Genomic DNA, 16,328 nt, shown 5'->3' with positions numbered 1-16,328 from the left:
TTTCCTTTGAGTAGAGCTCCAGCCCTCCACATCCCACCCAGCTCGGTCTCCGCACTATGTGGGTGCACACGGAGGGATCCCCAAAAGCAGCTGGTGGGAGCAGACAGGGTAGGGCCTCCTCATGTGGACAGGTGCACCCAGCCCTCCGTCGGGCGGTTTCCAGGCGGCACTGGGATTGCATTTAAAGCCTCCTGCTCCTGTCTTTACCCCACCCAGGCTGGCTGTGCAGTTTCCAGAAAGGGCCACACAGGGGAGAGGGACACAAAGGACAGGCCACCCGGAAACCAGCGTATTAATCTCCCCCCTTCCCCCATGCAAGGCGCCTTTAATTTTTTTTTTTCCCTTCCCCAGCCCTCCGTGCCTGGGTACTTTCGCAGTTGCAGCTGTTTTTATTTGCCTTCGCTGCTGTTGTTTTAAAAGGTCTATTTTCACATGGAATGTTATCCAATTAGCAGAGCAATGTGTTGGCTTAAATAAACACTTGGGGGGAGCCGGCAGCGGGGAGACACCATGGCGGCTGGCGTTGGCAGGCAGAGCTTCTCCACTGTGGTTTAATTGTGGGGTCTCCAGTCGGTGTCTCCTCTCTCATTTCTCACCTCCCCACCATGCCGGATGGGCTCAGTGCCCGGCCCACCCCGTTCTGGCAATGCTGAGTGCTAGTGGGGGGGCGGGTTCCCGTGAGGATGTGCCTACCCCGTCTCTAGCAGGAAATGGTACTGCAGGGAGGGACAGGTTGGAGGAGTAGGCTGGGCGGAGCTGGACATGTCTCTCCATCCCAGCACAGTGCCCATGCAGTGGGTACACATGGAAGGTTCTCTGCTCAGCTCTCTGGTTGAGTTCAGGTACACCTATCACATGGAGGTCTTCTCATAACGGCCCCAAGGAGGGGGCGGGGAACGTGTTTGAATCTTAAGGTTGCATTTCAAGACAGGGACTCAGGCTCAGCCAACACATTTGTGGGCTAAGGATCTAGAATCAGTACAAGCTACTCTCAGAGTAGCACCCACCCTCAGGGCAAGCAGCTCTGCCAACTGCAGCCCTGGAGAGCAAAGGGGACTCAGGTTCAAATGCCCTCATCTGGCATTAGGGAATTACTATTATTGGGGGTGGGTAGAATTCTCCTGGAGGAGAATTTCCTTTCGTTCACGGCACTGGAGTAACTCACTCCCCCTAGACCCCTGGTGCCAGCCACGGTACCAGAGCACAGCCCTGACTCTCCCCCCCCCCCCCCAGCCAGTGCAGAGCCAAGGGGCAGCACGCTTTGTCCTGTCTCCCCGCATCCTGCAGGGGTCAGAGCCTCCCTGTCTTGCATCTGAGAAGGCAGAGATGGGTCACGGCTTCAGCTGGCCTTCACAGGGCCAGGTTTCATGCACCGCTTGAGAACGCCAGGTCAGTTGACTGGCCTTTTGGCCGCTTACCCGGCCCCTGGCACCTCGTTCCTGACTAGCCCTTGTGCCCCCTCTCTGGGGGCTCAGAACGGAGCATGCATGGGGATCCTGCCTGGTCCCTGAGGACCTCCTGAGCAAGTAACATGGTTTGGATGTTTGCGTAGGAAGCGAGTTCTGGTGAGGGGACCACAGGGTTCGCCTTATGCTACACAGGAGCCTGGCTTACACCAACACCGGTGCCAGCCTGGTGGGCAAGAGGCTCTCCAACTCTGCTCAGACTGGGCGTGGCTGACAAGGCCACCAAGAGCCGTTACCCGCAGACTCTGGGCCTGAGGGAAGGATCTGTCTGTCTGCAGAGCGCAGGGAGTGCTGGTTTGGGGCGGGACAGGAGGCGAATCCCCCCTAGAACATCCGTGCCGTGGGCTCCTGGCCGGCTGAGGACCCGCTCGCCCCAGGTTCACAGGTGCAAGTAGCTTAGGGTAGGCTGGATGCCAGGGCCGCCTCCCCAGGGCCATCCAAGCCACTCTTCCCCGCCCCACCGAGGCCCAGAACGGCCTTGTGTCACCTGGAGAGGCCACTGTCCCCAGGGGCTGTGGAAAGGTCAGCTCTGGCAACCTTCCAACACCTTCCTGGCTGCCAGGCCCGGCCAAGGTCCAGCCACCCCACCCCAGTGACTTCCTCAAGGGAATTCAGGCCAGGACATGGGAGGCCAAGACCCCTACACCTGTGCCCGTAGCTGGAACCAGAGCTCAAGAATTCGGGGTCTCCAGACAGCAGAACCCCGGTCGCCCCCGCCCCTCCCTCCTCGGTGCCTTGCACACAGGGAGCCCTCCTCGTGCCCTAAATTATCCAAGCCGCCTGGAGTGGGCTCACGTGCTGGGCCGGGTAAGCTTGAGACTGAACAGCTCGCCCAGTCCTCCCCGTTGCTCAGAGACTGCAAGCAGCTCCCCCAAGATCACACAGCTTGTGGTGAACAGGGAGCTCGCCTCTGGCCATGAAAGGCCCCTCCAGGGTGCCAGAGGGGTACTGGGGGGAGGTCTACAGGGACTCCCACACCGACAGGCTTTTTGAGGCACAGGAAAGGAAAAGCGGTTTCCATCGGTGGGTGTCCCACCCTGGGCTCCTTCACGCACACACACACCCCGAGTCTCACCTCCTCGAGTAGAGATGCAACCACCAGATGCCATGTTTTGCCTGGCACACCCCCAGGAAGCAGCTCCCGGGGGGACACTGTGCCCGGCTGGCATACTGGCCATGCCAGGCTCACCACCAGCACCTCTCCCAGCTCCCGCACCACCCGCTGCCTCCCTGCCTCGCCAGCTGAGCCAGAGTGCGTTAGAGCTCGGAATGAGCCATTTCGGCTCAGGGTCCAGATGCATTTTTATATCCGCCTAGGAAAAAAAAAAAAATGCACAGGGGCTCCGCTGGCAATCAGGAGGTTTTTAAATTAAAGTTAAAAAGAGAGAAAGAGAAAAGAAAGTTTCAGCACCTGCCCTTCGCAAACAGAAGACAAGAAAGGCTCCCTCGATTTGACACACGTCTGGTTGGTAGCAGTGTTTCTCCCGCTCCCTCCTGTGTGCCTGTGTACGAGCCCCCATTCCTGGCAGCCCAAAGCAGGGTAGCGCACAGGATGGATGGTTCCCTCTTGGGAATTTGTCCTATGGGCCTAGGAGAGGCCAGCAGCCCTGAATCCCTTGGCTTGTGGCCTCACCCATTCCCGGGCCTTGCCTGCCTCCCCATCTGTGTCCGTGTCCATTGTAGCAAGTGAGGGCCACACTGCTGCAGTATGGCCTTGTCTTCATTCAGACTGCCACAGCTGTTTCCAGACCAGTCACCCCGAGAGGGGCCGAGAGCTCGGGCTGCACGTCTTCTTTTGGAAGATGTGGTGTGACAGTGACTCTCATGGAGCGGGGCAGAGTGCTCTGTTCTTGTCTCTGCTCTTGTTACCAGCGCTGCTTCTCCTCCCCCCCGCCCCCATGCCTAGCCTAGAACTCGGCTCTAAGACATTACGAGTGTTAAGTCGGGGAAGACACAAGATGGGGGATTGGCATCTGTTGGTGCTTGCTGGAAGCACCCCACTTTCGAGACGCTGTCTTCCCCAGAAACCTCAGATGAACATGTTTTCACACTCCCGTTTTAGAGATGAAGAATGGAGCCAAGGTTTATTTCATTTGCCCAGTCCTTGCCCTGCCCCAGTGCTCCAGGCTCCAAGCATGCTTAGCCACGGGGTGCTGTCACATCTCCTGTGGCAGGGCAGGGCATGGGTGGGGGGGGTGAACAGCTTCAGAGCTGGCCCATGGAATCAGCCAGTGCTGTCCAGAGGGACAGAGGAGGGACAGCCAGGTTCTAAGGGGCCGTGGCCAAGGTGCTGAGCGTGCTGGCGGCTGCATGGCTCTGCACACCCCTGGGTACAGCTTGTGGCAGGAAGGGATCCAACCTCTGCCATGTGGAAACCTCAGAGTGGGGTGTAGACCCGAGCCGGGCCCCGGCTGCAGGCAGCCCGGGACAGTAAGGAGGCAGAGGAGAAGAGCGAGCCGATTGAAGAACAGGAGCCGAGAGAGAGGGTGATGCGGTGACAATAAAAGACCTCACATTTGTCATCTGCTGGCCAGAAAAAGCCAGGCTTTCTCACACGGCGGCAGTCGCTGACAGCTGGGCACGAGGTGTGCCCCGTTAATAGGGTCACCCCGCAGGGACAGAACGTAATGTGGGGAGCACCAGTTATGACCCCCGGAGTGGACATGCGTCTGTGCCATCACCTGCAGCTCTCTCCCTGGACACGCAGCCCATTAATTAGGCAGACGAGCCCCGAGTCACCAGGGCCGAAGCTGGGGCTGTGAGTCGGGGATACCAACAGCAGAAGGAGGGCAGTACGGGAGCCCCGGTTTTAAGTCACTCACAGGCTGCCATTCTTTTCCTTCCCCCACCACAGAGAGCGTTCAATGCCCTGTGTCACAGCACCCACCTGTACGGCCGGAGACTGGTGCTTGAGTGGGCAGACTCCGAGGTGACCGTGCAGGCCCTCCGGCGGAAGACGGCTGCGCGTTACCACGGTGAGTGAGCCGCGGCCCCACCCTTGGGTCATGTTCCAGGTTCCAGTCCCTCAGCCCCAGGATGCTGGCAGCCCTCCTCTGCACTTGCCACCCCAGCCCTTGCGCATGGTAACCTCAATGGCTGCATCTGAGCCGCCTTTTCACTCCAGGGGTGCCGCTAGGCCAGAGACTGGAGTGGCCCATGTGGCCGAGGCTGAGAGAGGGAGATGGGGGGCTAGGGTGTGCTGGGCAGGTAGGAAGAGGGGGAAGCCAGGCGGTGGCACACAGGGGTCCGTGACCTCAAATCCCACCTCCGGCCCCTCACCCCTGCCTCGGCATCTTCCCTGCACTCAGCCAGAGCAGCTGCCACATTCTGCCCAGTGTGGGGCCTTGGCTTAGTGACAGTCACCTGGCAGTGAGTGCATCCCGTCCTGTGTCACACGCCCCAACCCCACCATCTTCTTCCTCACACTGTCCCCTCCCCACAAGAGGCTATGTCCTGGCACAGGCTGTCCTTCCAATATGAGGCTGGCGTAGTCTGGTAAGTACCTCCTCCAGGAAGCCTTCCTTCCTGCCCAGGTGTGGTCAGTTGCGCCATCTGCCCGCCCTCCTCTGTTCCTTTCCTCTCCCTTGTGATTGTGATCCTGCTCGGGCCAGGCCATCTTTGTCTGCGATCTGGCCTGCCTTTGGGTCCCCTGTGCAGTGGGAAACGCACAACTCAATAACTCCCCAAATGCTGACACGCAGACAGGATGTGCCCGTGTCATCGACAGGCATTGACAGACCCAAATGCACCCGTCGGCAAATGTTTGTGTAGAGGTTTTCCTTTCCTCCCGGGGCCGGGGCGGGGAGCACTTGTGCTCCATGTGGGGGAGGCCTTCAATACATGGAGCTCAGAGACAGCCTATTGTCACTCCAGTGGGGAGACTCGGCAGCGGCGCCACCCTGGCCTCCGAGGTCCCTCAGCCACACAGGCAAGCGCAGTGGTACTCACAGGCCAGACGGTTACTTCTGTGCCAGGTCTAGATGGGGCAGGTGCCCCTGTCCTGGGGGCGATGGCTCTGCCAGCCAGGGCGCACACCCCAGGGGCTTGGGAACTGCTCGGGTCCTCGGTGGGAACCACTGCCATCGGGAATGCCATACAGAGCCAGCCCCGGGCACCCCAGGCCCTGACCCCAGTCGCTCGCCTTTGTCTGGAGTTCTAAATGCTCACAATAGGCCACTGGCCCTGTGCCCCCCAATCCCTGCCCGGGCCTTTCTCCCTCTGCTCTTTCCTTGTGGGGAAAAATGCCTCGCTCATTTGTGTTGAAATCTGCATTGTTGAGAGCGCCCAGGGCCCTGGCAGCCCCCGAGGGCAGGCGGGCTCCATGCCCAGCCCCAGCCCACGCCCCCCGAGCTGTGCCACGAAGGTGCTATGTCCACTGATGATGGGCATGGTCACCGCAAAGGCTTCCTGGAGTGAGGGCCACAGCATGGATGGCAGTGTCCACGCTGGTGCCCCGCGGGGCCTGGCAGCAAGCTCACTGGTACCACTGGGTCCCAAGAGCAAATCTCTGGGACTGGGGGGGTCAAGGGTGGCAAGGCCGGGATGCAGCTGGACCCGGTCTACCCAGAATGGGTCTTTGGTCCCAGATGACACCTTGCTGTGTGTCATCGGAGGGCTAAGCTTCACTCCAAACTCACCTGCGCCCCTGGGACCAGCCTTCTGCCCCCAGGGTCCCCAAGGGATCGGGATAAAGCTGGGTTGTTCTAGTGCCCGGCTCTTGCCATCAGCACTACGCACGTCCAAAGGCCCATCTGCGGTCCAGCCCCGCTGACGGCAGGTACACGCAGAGGGCAGGGCAGGGTGCCAAGCCCCACAGAACTCACCGCCCCTCCCGGCTGAGGAAGCAAGTTTTCCTGCCCACTCTCTTGCATAATCAGGGGTGCCATCTCTGTCTGACACCAGAAGTCGTAAAAGTTGCCTGGAGTTGGCCAAGAGATAGCCACACAGGCGCTTTGGGAAGGGAGACTCGAGGCTGCCATCTCCCGGGATGGCCTCCCCTGCCCGTCCTTCCCCACCTTCTGCCTCCCCCTCCCTTCCCTGGCCAAGAATCACATTTCTCCTCTGCAGCCTGTGGCCCCGCGCCTCGTCTGTGGCATGTGAAAAGAGAGCAAGGAGGGGAGAGAGGGGGAGAGAGAGGGAAGTCTGCCACTGGCTGCGTCCCTTTCTTCCCGAGCGTGTTACAGCCCAGCAGGGTCGCAGCACCGCCAGGCTTTCAGGGCCCCGCAGGCCGCAGGTCTCCGCAAGCAGCCGAGAGAACATAATGGCACGGAGGAAATCAGCCGCCAAGCCCTCGGTCTTAAGCACTCACAGCCAGGGAGGCCGGGCAAACAGGCTTTTATTTGGCCAAGAGCATGGCTCTGTCTCCTTGCGTTGTCTTATTCCAGCTGCGCAGGCCTGACGGGCTGTGGTTAGCGACTGTTACCTTTCACCTCCAGAGCCGGGAGTGCAAGCATGACAGGCATGGGCAAGTGGCTGGCAGCGCCTTCTCCCGCCTGCTGCAGGCCTGGCCAGGCCTGGCAGGGGTGGAGATGGAGAGCCAAGCCTGCAGAAAGCGCTCGATCCCTGCCTACAGGGAAGGAGGCCGACCCCTGGGCCCCAGCCCAAGGCTCAGAGTGCAACTTCTCTTGGGAGGGGATACAGCGCCTCTCCAGACAGCTGCAGGTTCACAGGTGCCGTTGCGGCCCTTCTGCCCGTGGGCCCTGTGACTGTCGGGGGGTAAGGGAGTCCCACTGAGAACCTGATTGGTGCCATCATCAGGTGGCTTGTTAGGCATCTAGAATGTTCCAGGTCCTTCGAGGTGCTGACTTGGTTTCTCCTCCCATCCCGAGGGCAAGTCTCTACTCTGGGTAAGCCGAGGCAGGAGGGTCACAGGTGTGAGGCAGAGGGGGTCTCGGATTTTAAACGTGGAAAGGCAGCTTGGGCAACAGGCAGTGGCCCTGTGACGCCAGCCACGACCACATCGGGAGGCTTGAGGGTCGAGCCCAGCCCCAGGACCCACCTGGACAGGAAAGGAGGTGTCCCGGCCAGTGCAGAGGCCTGGCCCAGCCCCGTGCCCTGCGCAGGCGCCCCATGGCCAGGCTCCCCAGAAGCTCTCAGCGACTCGGCGAGCATCCCCAGCCCCGGGTCTCCGTCCTCCCCTTGCGGGGCCTCCCCCAGGAGCCGCTGTCCGAGAGCGCGCGTGCGAGGAGGTGCTTCCTCCCAATCCAGAGAAATTGTTATTGACTTGTGTTCCCTGCCTTCTGCAAACATTTCACTCAGCCGGCGCACGAGGCCGGGAAGCCCCGCCAGGGCTAACGGGAAGCCAGCTGTGCAGGGCCATCGCCTGCTCCTCCGCATCGATCTCGGAATTACACTGACGGGGGGGACTCGGGGTGGCGTGGGAGGGGTAGGGGCCCAGCCACAATTGGACGAGGGCTGGGAATGTGGCTGGCAGGAGGGTGGGCTTCCCTCCAGGCGTGGTCAGGAGTGGAATGTGGCCAAGAGAAAGCTACAGGAAACCGACAGGGTCTGTTTCAGCCACATGTGGACCCAGTGGGATGTCGTGGACGGAGAGGGGAGAGGATAGAGCAGGTGCTGCACGGGCCAGCCCAGGCGTTTTACCCACAAGATGTGAATAGGAAGCGGTTCCAAGGGATCATTATTCTTCTTAGGAAATTCGGATTCTGACCTGTCCTTAAAAACCAGGGCTGTGACCCTTACCCCTCAGCGGGCAGAGGTTGGGAAGCTGGTGGCCCAGGACAACCCCGCTCCAAACTAGGGGCCCTATGTGAGATATGACTATAAAGGGTGGTGTGGCTTGATACGGATTTGCTGCAGCCACCCTGGGCTCCCCTCCCTGGCAGACAGGCCTGGCAGACACCTGCCCCTTCCAGACTCCAAGTCTCCAGGAGGAGCCAGCTTTCCTGGCTCCGGGGCCCAGGGCTGGCCCATGGCCTCTTCCCTCAGGGGGACAGGGATGCAGATCCTGCCGTTCGTGAAAAGCGGGTTCCACGGTGTGGAGGGGCGCTGTCCTCTCCCACCTGAGTCTCCATGGGCACCCAACCTGGCCTCAGGAAATGGAAAGGAGAGGGGGGGCCTGGGGAGCAGACCCCACTGTAGGGGGCAGGGGGCACCCTGAGTCAGCTCTGGAGACGTGGGACGCGTCTGCCTTAGCTGCATGTCCCCTTGCTGCCCTGTCGAGGGTCATCCTGGAGCTGAGCCCTCGCTGCCCCTGGGCAGATGGCAGGTGTGCCTGGGCTGGCATTGCTGCCCTGTTGTTGGAAAGGGAGAGAGGCCACTGGGGCCCCAGGGTGCCCGCTGCGGGCTGGGCCCGGTCGTGACCATCTTACCTAGAGTCACATTTCTCTTTTCTGGAGGCGGGGTCCCGCCCAGGCCATCTCCGACTCCCTGGCTGTGGTCCTGCCTCAACTTCCCCTGTGCGCTGGGTTTTCAGGCACCTCCCGGTGCATTGTCCAGAGCAGCACAGGCGGACTGCAGAAAGCTGACTCAGAGGTGAGGCCACTCCCCAGAGGTCCCCTGGCCTCAGCCTCCCTGGTACAGTGCTCATGCCCTCCCTGCAGCCTCTCCTCCCCTCCCCGGCTGGCCTCTCCACAGCCCAGCCCCACCCGCCCTGCCTCCCCATCACCGCCTTGCACACCAGGGCGACGAGCACGCCAGCCAGGGAAGGGAGAGATGAGACACGAGGCACAGTCTGGCATTCTGTCAAGGAATTAATTGAAAAATAAAATCATTAGGTAGAAACTCCAGAAATGCAGAAGTGGTGGGGGGGGAGGGGCCGGGCTGGGGGGCTGCTGGGGGAGGGCTGAGCTTTTTGTCAAGTTAATTTCCTGGGTGTTGGTGTTTGGTGACAGTCACTTGTTGTTTATCTTCGGGTGCAGCTGTGGGTTTGTTTTCCACCTTTCTCTGGTTGCGTATTATGTCTGCGTGGTGAGGATGCTGTTTGCTGGGGCCTGGGGGGAGGGGTGGCTGAATCTCCGCAGTGCTCCTTGCACAGTGGAAGGGGGGGGTGACTCAGGACCGGCACTGTTGGGGTTCCCGTCTGAACCCTGGCCCCCCTGGACTTGAGCCAGGCATACAGGCACTGGGGAGCAGCCAGTGAGCCCCACCCAGTCCCCCGTTGTGAATTCCAACAGCTTGGCTTCCCAGGAGGTGGCAGAGGACCCAGCACACTGGCGGGGGTCACCAACGCACCCTTGGGGTCCCATGCACCCCCATTCCCGACCCTGCCAAGGTAGGGGCGGGCAGCATCCTCCAACCAGCCACCATGATAGGGTGCTGGGTGCTCCTCTCCCTCGGGGCCTCAGTTTCCCATCAGGCACCTGTGGCCCCTCTTTCACCCTCCTGCCCTGAGCTCCGCCCTCCCCCCATTCCAGCAGCTTTGAAGTGGGGGTGAGGGGTGACTGTGTCACAGGGCTCCACCACCAGGGGCAGCGGGCCCCGAGGAGGGACAGGGAAGCTGGCCGCAGGGCTGTGAAGCAGTATGGCCGAGCTCCCAGGGAAGACGGAGCTGTGGGTGCCATAGCCAGGGGGCCAGAGGGTGGCCAGAGTCATGAGGCCATCTGTGTGACATCTGCCAGTAGGTCAGCACCATGGTGGATGCGGGGACCCCCAAGGGAGCTGAGGGTCCCTCTCTGGGCCTGGCACGGCCCTGTGAACTAGCGGGGGAGAAGATGAGGCCACCGTCCACCCAGGCTCTGTGCCTGGGCAGAAGCAGGCAGGCGGAGGGTCCCAGGGGGCTTGGCTCTGCACATGGAGGCCTCCCGGGGCAGAGCTTGGAGCCCAGGGCGAGGCGTCAGGCCCCTAGCTCCTGCTACCCCGGCGGGGACAAGTTCCTTTCCTGGCTATGCGTCACCCTTGGGTGCAGTGAGCACACAGTAGGTGCTCAGCGGGGTGTCTGGAGCCCAGCGTGTCATATGCAGCGCACCCTACGGTGTCTCCTCCCTCCTGGGCTCCCTTTGCCCGCCTCCTTTCAGAGAACTCTTCTGCAAAGATGCCCCCGCTCTCCATCCCTCGCTGCCTCCTGTGGGCCCCCTGTGCGCACCGCATGTATTGAGCGCCTGCTGTTTGCAGCCACTCACTACAGCCTTAGTCTGAAGCCTCCAAGGAAACAGCGACAGCGTCTACTTCATTTCCCCAAGCTTCGCCCAGCCGGGCCCAGCCACTGGTCCCCGGGGAGGAGGTCACGCGCCCTTGGGGGCAAGATGGGACAGCAGTGCCCAGTGGTGAGAAACTGGACACTAACGTTGTCTCTCCCTCCCTGTCTCTCCCACGCTCCTTTCCCTCCCCCTCCCATCTCTGGCTGCCTCCCACCCTCTCGCCACGCCTTCCTCCTCTCTTGCCGTCCGGGCTCCCACAGAGCCCCCGAAGAAGAAGCGGTCAGTGGTGCTAGATGGGATCCTAGAGCAGCTGGAGGACAGCGAGCATGAGTTCGAGGAGCAGGCACTTCTGCTGTGAGTGGCAACAGCCCCAGGTACGTGGCTCAGGGCCCTGGGGGGGGGAGGTAGGACAAGCTCGGGACCAGGGCCTGGCCTTGCCACCTGTGGGCTTCTCCTCCCCTGGCCAGGCAGGTGGGGTGCATGACAGCCAAGAGCTGCCTGGTGTCCGGGGGGGGGGGAAAGCCGCACCCCAAGCCACCAGGCAGCTCACCTCTGGTGTGTGAAGCCTGGTCCGCGCTGTGTTTCCGCGGGGAAAGGCTCCGGTCCCCGCCTGGTCTAGGAGTGGCCTGGACCCCATGCCCAGCTGCACGGGCACGCACTTCCCGCATGGCAGACAAGCCTTGCCTTCCATCACATTCTCACTCCCCAGAATCTGGGACAGAAGACCAAACTTGCCTTGCTCATTTCTGACCTCCTTCGTTCCCAGCATCCATCACGAGAAGCTCAGCCTGGTGGGTAGAGCAAGGAAGAGAGGCAGGTCAGACCAGTAGTCCATTTGAGGGTGGCAGGAGAGCATGCTCAGTGTGACCTGGAGGGACCAAGGGAAGCTGAGCCTCTGTGAACCCCGGAACACTGATCGATGGTGGGTGGGGGGCTGGCCTCAGTGCAGACCTAGGGAGGTAAGGACCCAACTGTGGGGGTGCCAGGCTCCCGAGCTGGCCACTGTCACAGGCCAGCCTGAGGGAGACCTGCGAGCTCAGGTTCCACCAGCGGTCCCTTAACTCTGGGGGTCACATGCATCTGGTCCCCCACTCCTGGGGCAGTCAGGGCCACCACTGATGGGGGAATGGACACAGCCAGAGGCCCAGGTCCTCACTGGTTCATTCAGGCACCCGGCGTGAGGACAGAAGCCGTGGACACCAGAGTGTGTGCCAGCAGGCCTTAAGACCCACAGGTCCGGCGTGGCCCGGCCTCCAGCCCCTAACTGCCCCAGGACCTCCCCACCCCCGGCCTCCCTCCCTCCATCCTGCCACCGGTCCAGGCAGCAGCCGACTGTGCTCCAAGCACCCAGGACAGGATCAGCTGAGGGTAGGCTCGTAGGCTTTGGTGAACAGAGCCGAGCTGGGTTTCAACATCTAATTCAATTTGTTCTGCCGAGATTGAAATATGAAATGGTTGCCAGTCAAAGGACAGGGAAGGGAGAGTGAGCATGGGCAAGCGCTGCTGAAATTTAAATTTTAATGGGAATGATTTAACCCTTTGGTTCCCTCGCAGACATGGAGCACGTGCTGTGTGTCCCAGCATCTCCCGTCCTGCCCTCTTGAGAGTCTGCCCACCCCTCTCTGAGCGTCCCCTGTAGGGAGTCACTTGTCCCAGCAGTATTAGCAAGAAAAGACTGCAACGCTCACCTGCTCCCTGGCCCACTCCAGCCTCCAAAATTAGCTCCCTCCAGATGCTGTGTGGATATGCTTAGCCTCAGTAGACACTCCTCCCTCCCTCCCTCTTTTTTCCAGCCTATCTCAGCCTCCCCTGTTGCAGGAACTACAGGCGTGCCTCTCTGTGCTCATTCCCCTCGCTTCTCCAGCAGTCCCGGGTCTGTGCAAGCCATGGGCAGGCAGGCTCCTGTGCTATGCCTGTTACACACACACACATGCACACGCACACGCACACACATACACATACACATACACACATACCCTGATCCCCCGCTGTGTCCTTAGTCTTAGAAAATGTTTGATGGAGGATTCAGTGGCCCGACATTCTCTTCTCAGCAGCTCTGGCCTCGGCTCTTGTCTTTCACTGGTTAACTCAGTGGCTTTGCCCATCTTGACTGGGCAACTCCTTATCCCAGAGCTGGTTCCTTTTCTGATTGGATGCCCTTCCTCTGGATGGAGGCAAAGGATCCAGAGAGACACTGGCTTAAGACTGGGGTCCCTTGTCCTCCCCCCTTAGCGCCTATTCCTCCTCCAGGTCCACCCCACTTCCTGTGAGCCATCTCCCTCTAGTCTGCACGAGGACTGCCACCCCTGCCACCCGCGATGAGGTCGTGGAGGGATAGTGTCTTGTCCCTGCTGTGTTCATAGGCAGGAGGGAGGTCTAGACTCTACCAGGCAGCGAACGCGCTCTGCCGGCCCCAGGCCCAGGGGAGGGCTTGGGTCAAGTTCACTTCCTCCCTGCCCTGGGTTTGTCCACACTCCTGCTACAGCCGGGGCCACCTGCTGGGTCCGGGGTGGGGGTTCCCTCTAACACCATTCTGCCTCCCCCTGTGGACAGGAGACGCAAGGCCCCCAGAGGGTCAGGGAGACCTGGCCACGCGTGGGGCCCAGGACAGGACTTGGGCTGCTCATCCCCCAGGTGTCTGCTGGCTGTGCCAGATACCAGACCCTGCACAGGGCAGGCAGGGAAGAGGGCACAGGTTCACAGACGCCCAGGGACTGATGCCAACGTAGCGTGCATCAGTGGGGAAGACAGGGAAACACCACCCTTGCAGGAAAGAAGTGGGGCAAAAGATTGGGACAGTCCACACAGGCGGAATGGCCATACCACGGTGGGATCTAGGATTCCCACATCCAGGGGCTGCGGGGCGTGGGGCTCTGTCAGCTGGAGGTGCCCCCTGGGCACTTGGGGTGGCTGGGCTGTGCGGACCCCGCCCTCCCAGGCTGGGCAGTGTCACGTGGCGCCGGCTGAGGCCTCCTTGTCTGCTCATGAATATCAATGAGCCCTGGTAATTCACTGGCAGAGGGCTCCAGATTGACTAATCAGCACGGCTTTCGCCCCAAACTGGGTCTGTGGAAGAGAGAGGCTGCAGGAGCCGCAGGCAGGTGTGGGCACGATGTGACCAGAATCGGAAAGCGCGCAGCAGAGTCACCAACAGCCAGGGGCCCCGCCAGCTCCCGGGGGATGGAGTCACCACACAAGCAGCGAGCTGGCCGCCTGGGCCTGAGCCCGCACAGTTGAAACCCCTGAGGCCGGAGCCTGGCCTTCCTGGAAGGTGTGGCTTGTTGAGGCACTTGGTACTTCTGAAGCACCCTGTCTGAGGGCACCAGGACCCTGTCACCAAGAAAAGAGCCCAGGGTCCAGTTCTGAGCACTTTCTGTTAGTCCTGTGTTTCCCCTCTGCCTCCTCTTCCTCCCTTTTCTCCCCTAGGGAGACTGGGGAGAGGGCCCTGGTTTGCTGAATTACCTGTAAAGTTATCTGGATATGCTATGCCTCAGTTTCCTCTTACGTAAAATATTAAAAGTCAAACATGGCCAGACACTGATGATCACCTGTAATCCTAGCTACTCAGGTTGAGAGCCGAAGATCCTATTCAAAGCCAGCCAAGGCAGGAAAAGTCTTTGAGGCTCTCATCTCCAGTTCACCACCAGAAAATCAGAAGTGTCTCAGGCTCAAAAGGTAAAGCTCTAGCCTTGAGCAAAAGAGTTCAAGGACAGCACCCAGGCCCTGAGTTCAATCAAGCTCCACAACCAGCAAAAGAAAAACAAGCATGGTAGTGCACGCCTGTAATCCCAGAACCACATCTGTCATTCTAGGAATGGGAGGCAGGGAAGCTTAACAGAGTTCTAGGCCAGCTTGGGGCAAAAGTAATGAGACCCTATCTCAAAACCAATAGGGTACCTTAGGATTATGGGAAAGCACTTACCTGAGTTCAATCCCCAGTCCTGCCCTCAAAATAAATATCCATGATCAGGGAGGCGCGCTGCATGTGAGGGGACCTGTCAGCCCCCCCCCCCAGGCTGGGCCAGCCTGCACCCCTCTTACGGAGTTGTGGGTTTTTTCCCAAGCCTCTGTTTGGTTTTGGGGATGGAGGTGGGGAAATCCTAGCATTTCACACTTGCCAACACAGTTTTCTAAGCATCCTCCCAGCTACTGTAAGACAGCACACAGCATCTGAAACAGTCTCACAGGCCTGGATACAGCAGACCCCCACTGCACAGGCATGAAGACCCAGGCTGGATACCGGGCGGTTCCCCGGGGGAGAGCCAGGCCTCCGGGCCATCAAATGGCCCCCCTGCTCAAGGGCAGAGTCGAGCCTCACCCTTTGGTGGTGCTTGGGTGATGTGACCTGTCCATCTGTCCTTGCACAGGAGAGAAGCTGCCCCTTGGCAAGCCGCTGCTGTGATGGAAATGGGGGGAGGTGGGAAAGTTAGCTAAAAGTTGGAGACTTCGGGGTGGTGGGGTGGAGTCCCTGCCCACATGCACAGAACCTGAGCCCGGGCTGCACGTCGCTGGTGTCCGCCAGGCCAGGCGGGCAGTCTTTCTCCGCTCACTTAGAATGCAGGGCTGAGAGCTCCCCTTCTCTCTGATGGCTGCAAGTGATTGACACTTACAAATTACCCAGCCGAAAGTGTCAAGTCTTTGACCCCTGAGTAACATCTTTGGCAAGCCTGAGATTTGCCAGCATTTTGTCATCTAATTACTACAAATCCCTTGAAAATTCACTGGCTGGTGAATTTTTAATGTGGGGCATGGTCCAGATGGGTTCTTGCGTTGCCCACCTCTCCCCCCAACCCACACATACACACTCCTTTCCCTCATCCCCCTCACCTTCCTCCTTTCCCTCCTTCCTCTCCCTCCCCATCCTCCCTCTCCCTCTTTGCTTAACTTTCTCTTCCATTAAATTCACAAACTTCTGGATGAGCTGCAGCAGGAGCCCTGCCCCAAATGTGCTTGCACAAACCCTTGTTCCTACCCCCAGATCCATCCTGCCGCTCCGCCTCCTCCCCTTGCCTGACTCCCACTAGCCTAAAAAGGCAGCACCCAGGGCTAGCGGGCCAGTGGGCTGGTGACTGCAGGGCTGGCTACATTCACCGGAGGCCTGGACAGAACAAGACCTTCACTGCATGGTCTCTTGACCTTGTTTTCTAGGTCCAGGGAAAACACAGCCCCCATGTGTGGAGCAGAGCAAAGACTTCTGGCCCGTGTGCCTGCCCAGCACGCACTGGGGTGGTCTCCAGCCAAGGGCCAAACTACATCTTCAACCTGGAGGACACGTGGCTTCCTTGCACTTCCTTAGAATCTCCAGATTCCAGGGGAAGGCTGGACACAGTCATTTGCATCTGAAATCCCCCCACACTGGGGAGGCAGAGGCAGGTGGAGCTCAAGTTCAAGACCATCCTGGGCTACGGAGTAACACCATCAACAACAGCAGAAACCCAGTGAGAAGGAAGCCAGACACCCACAGTCACGCCTGCGGTCGAGGCTGTCCCAGGGACTGAGATCTGAAGATCATAGTTCAAAGCCAGCCTAGGCAGGAAAGTTCATCAGGTCCGATTTCTAGCTAACTAGCAAAAAGGTGGAAGAGGAGCTATGGCTCAAGTGTTAGAGTGCAAGCTTGAGCAAAACAACAAAAACTAAGGGACAATGTGCAGACCCTGGGCTCCAGCCCCAGTGGCTGCACAGAAACATCCCAATAAAATAGAAGCGGTCCCACGAGGTGGTTCCTGCTGGATTAGGCGGAGTTCCCATTCAGGTCTCCTTCCTGTTG

General features: G+C 60.0%; 1 protein-coding gene across 1 annotated transcript in view; it reads left to right on the top strand.

Annotated features, from left to right (window-relative positions):
- Positions 1-15,920, top strand: part of Rbm19 (RNA binding motif protein 19) — a 54,514-nt gene extending 38,594 nt beyond the window's left edge. Inside the window, exons 23-25 of the mRNA XM_090320151.1 lie at positions 4,321-4,441; positions 10,822-10,935; positions 15,710-15,920. Of these exons, the coding sequence (XP_090176277.1) occupies positions 4,321-4,441; positions 10,822-10,919 (219 nt within the window). The 3' untranslated portion in view covers positions 10,920-10,935; positions 15,710-15,920. The remainder of the gene's footprint in view (positions 1-4,320; positions 4,442-10,821; positions 10,936-15,709) is intronic.
- The last annotated feature ends 408 nt before the right edge of the window (positions 15,921-16,328 follow it).

This window comes from Megascapheus bottae, chromosome 28 (genome assembly GCF_031878675.1).
Source record: "Megascapheus bottae isolate mThoBot1 chromosome 28, mThoBot2.hap1, whole genome shotgun sequence".
Taxonomy (NCBI): Eukaryota; Metazoa; Chordata; class Mammalia; order Rodentia; family Geomyidae; genus Megascapheus; species Megascapheus bottae.
This window is presented reverse-complemented; position numbering and strand designations above follow the sequence as displayed.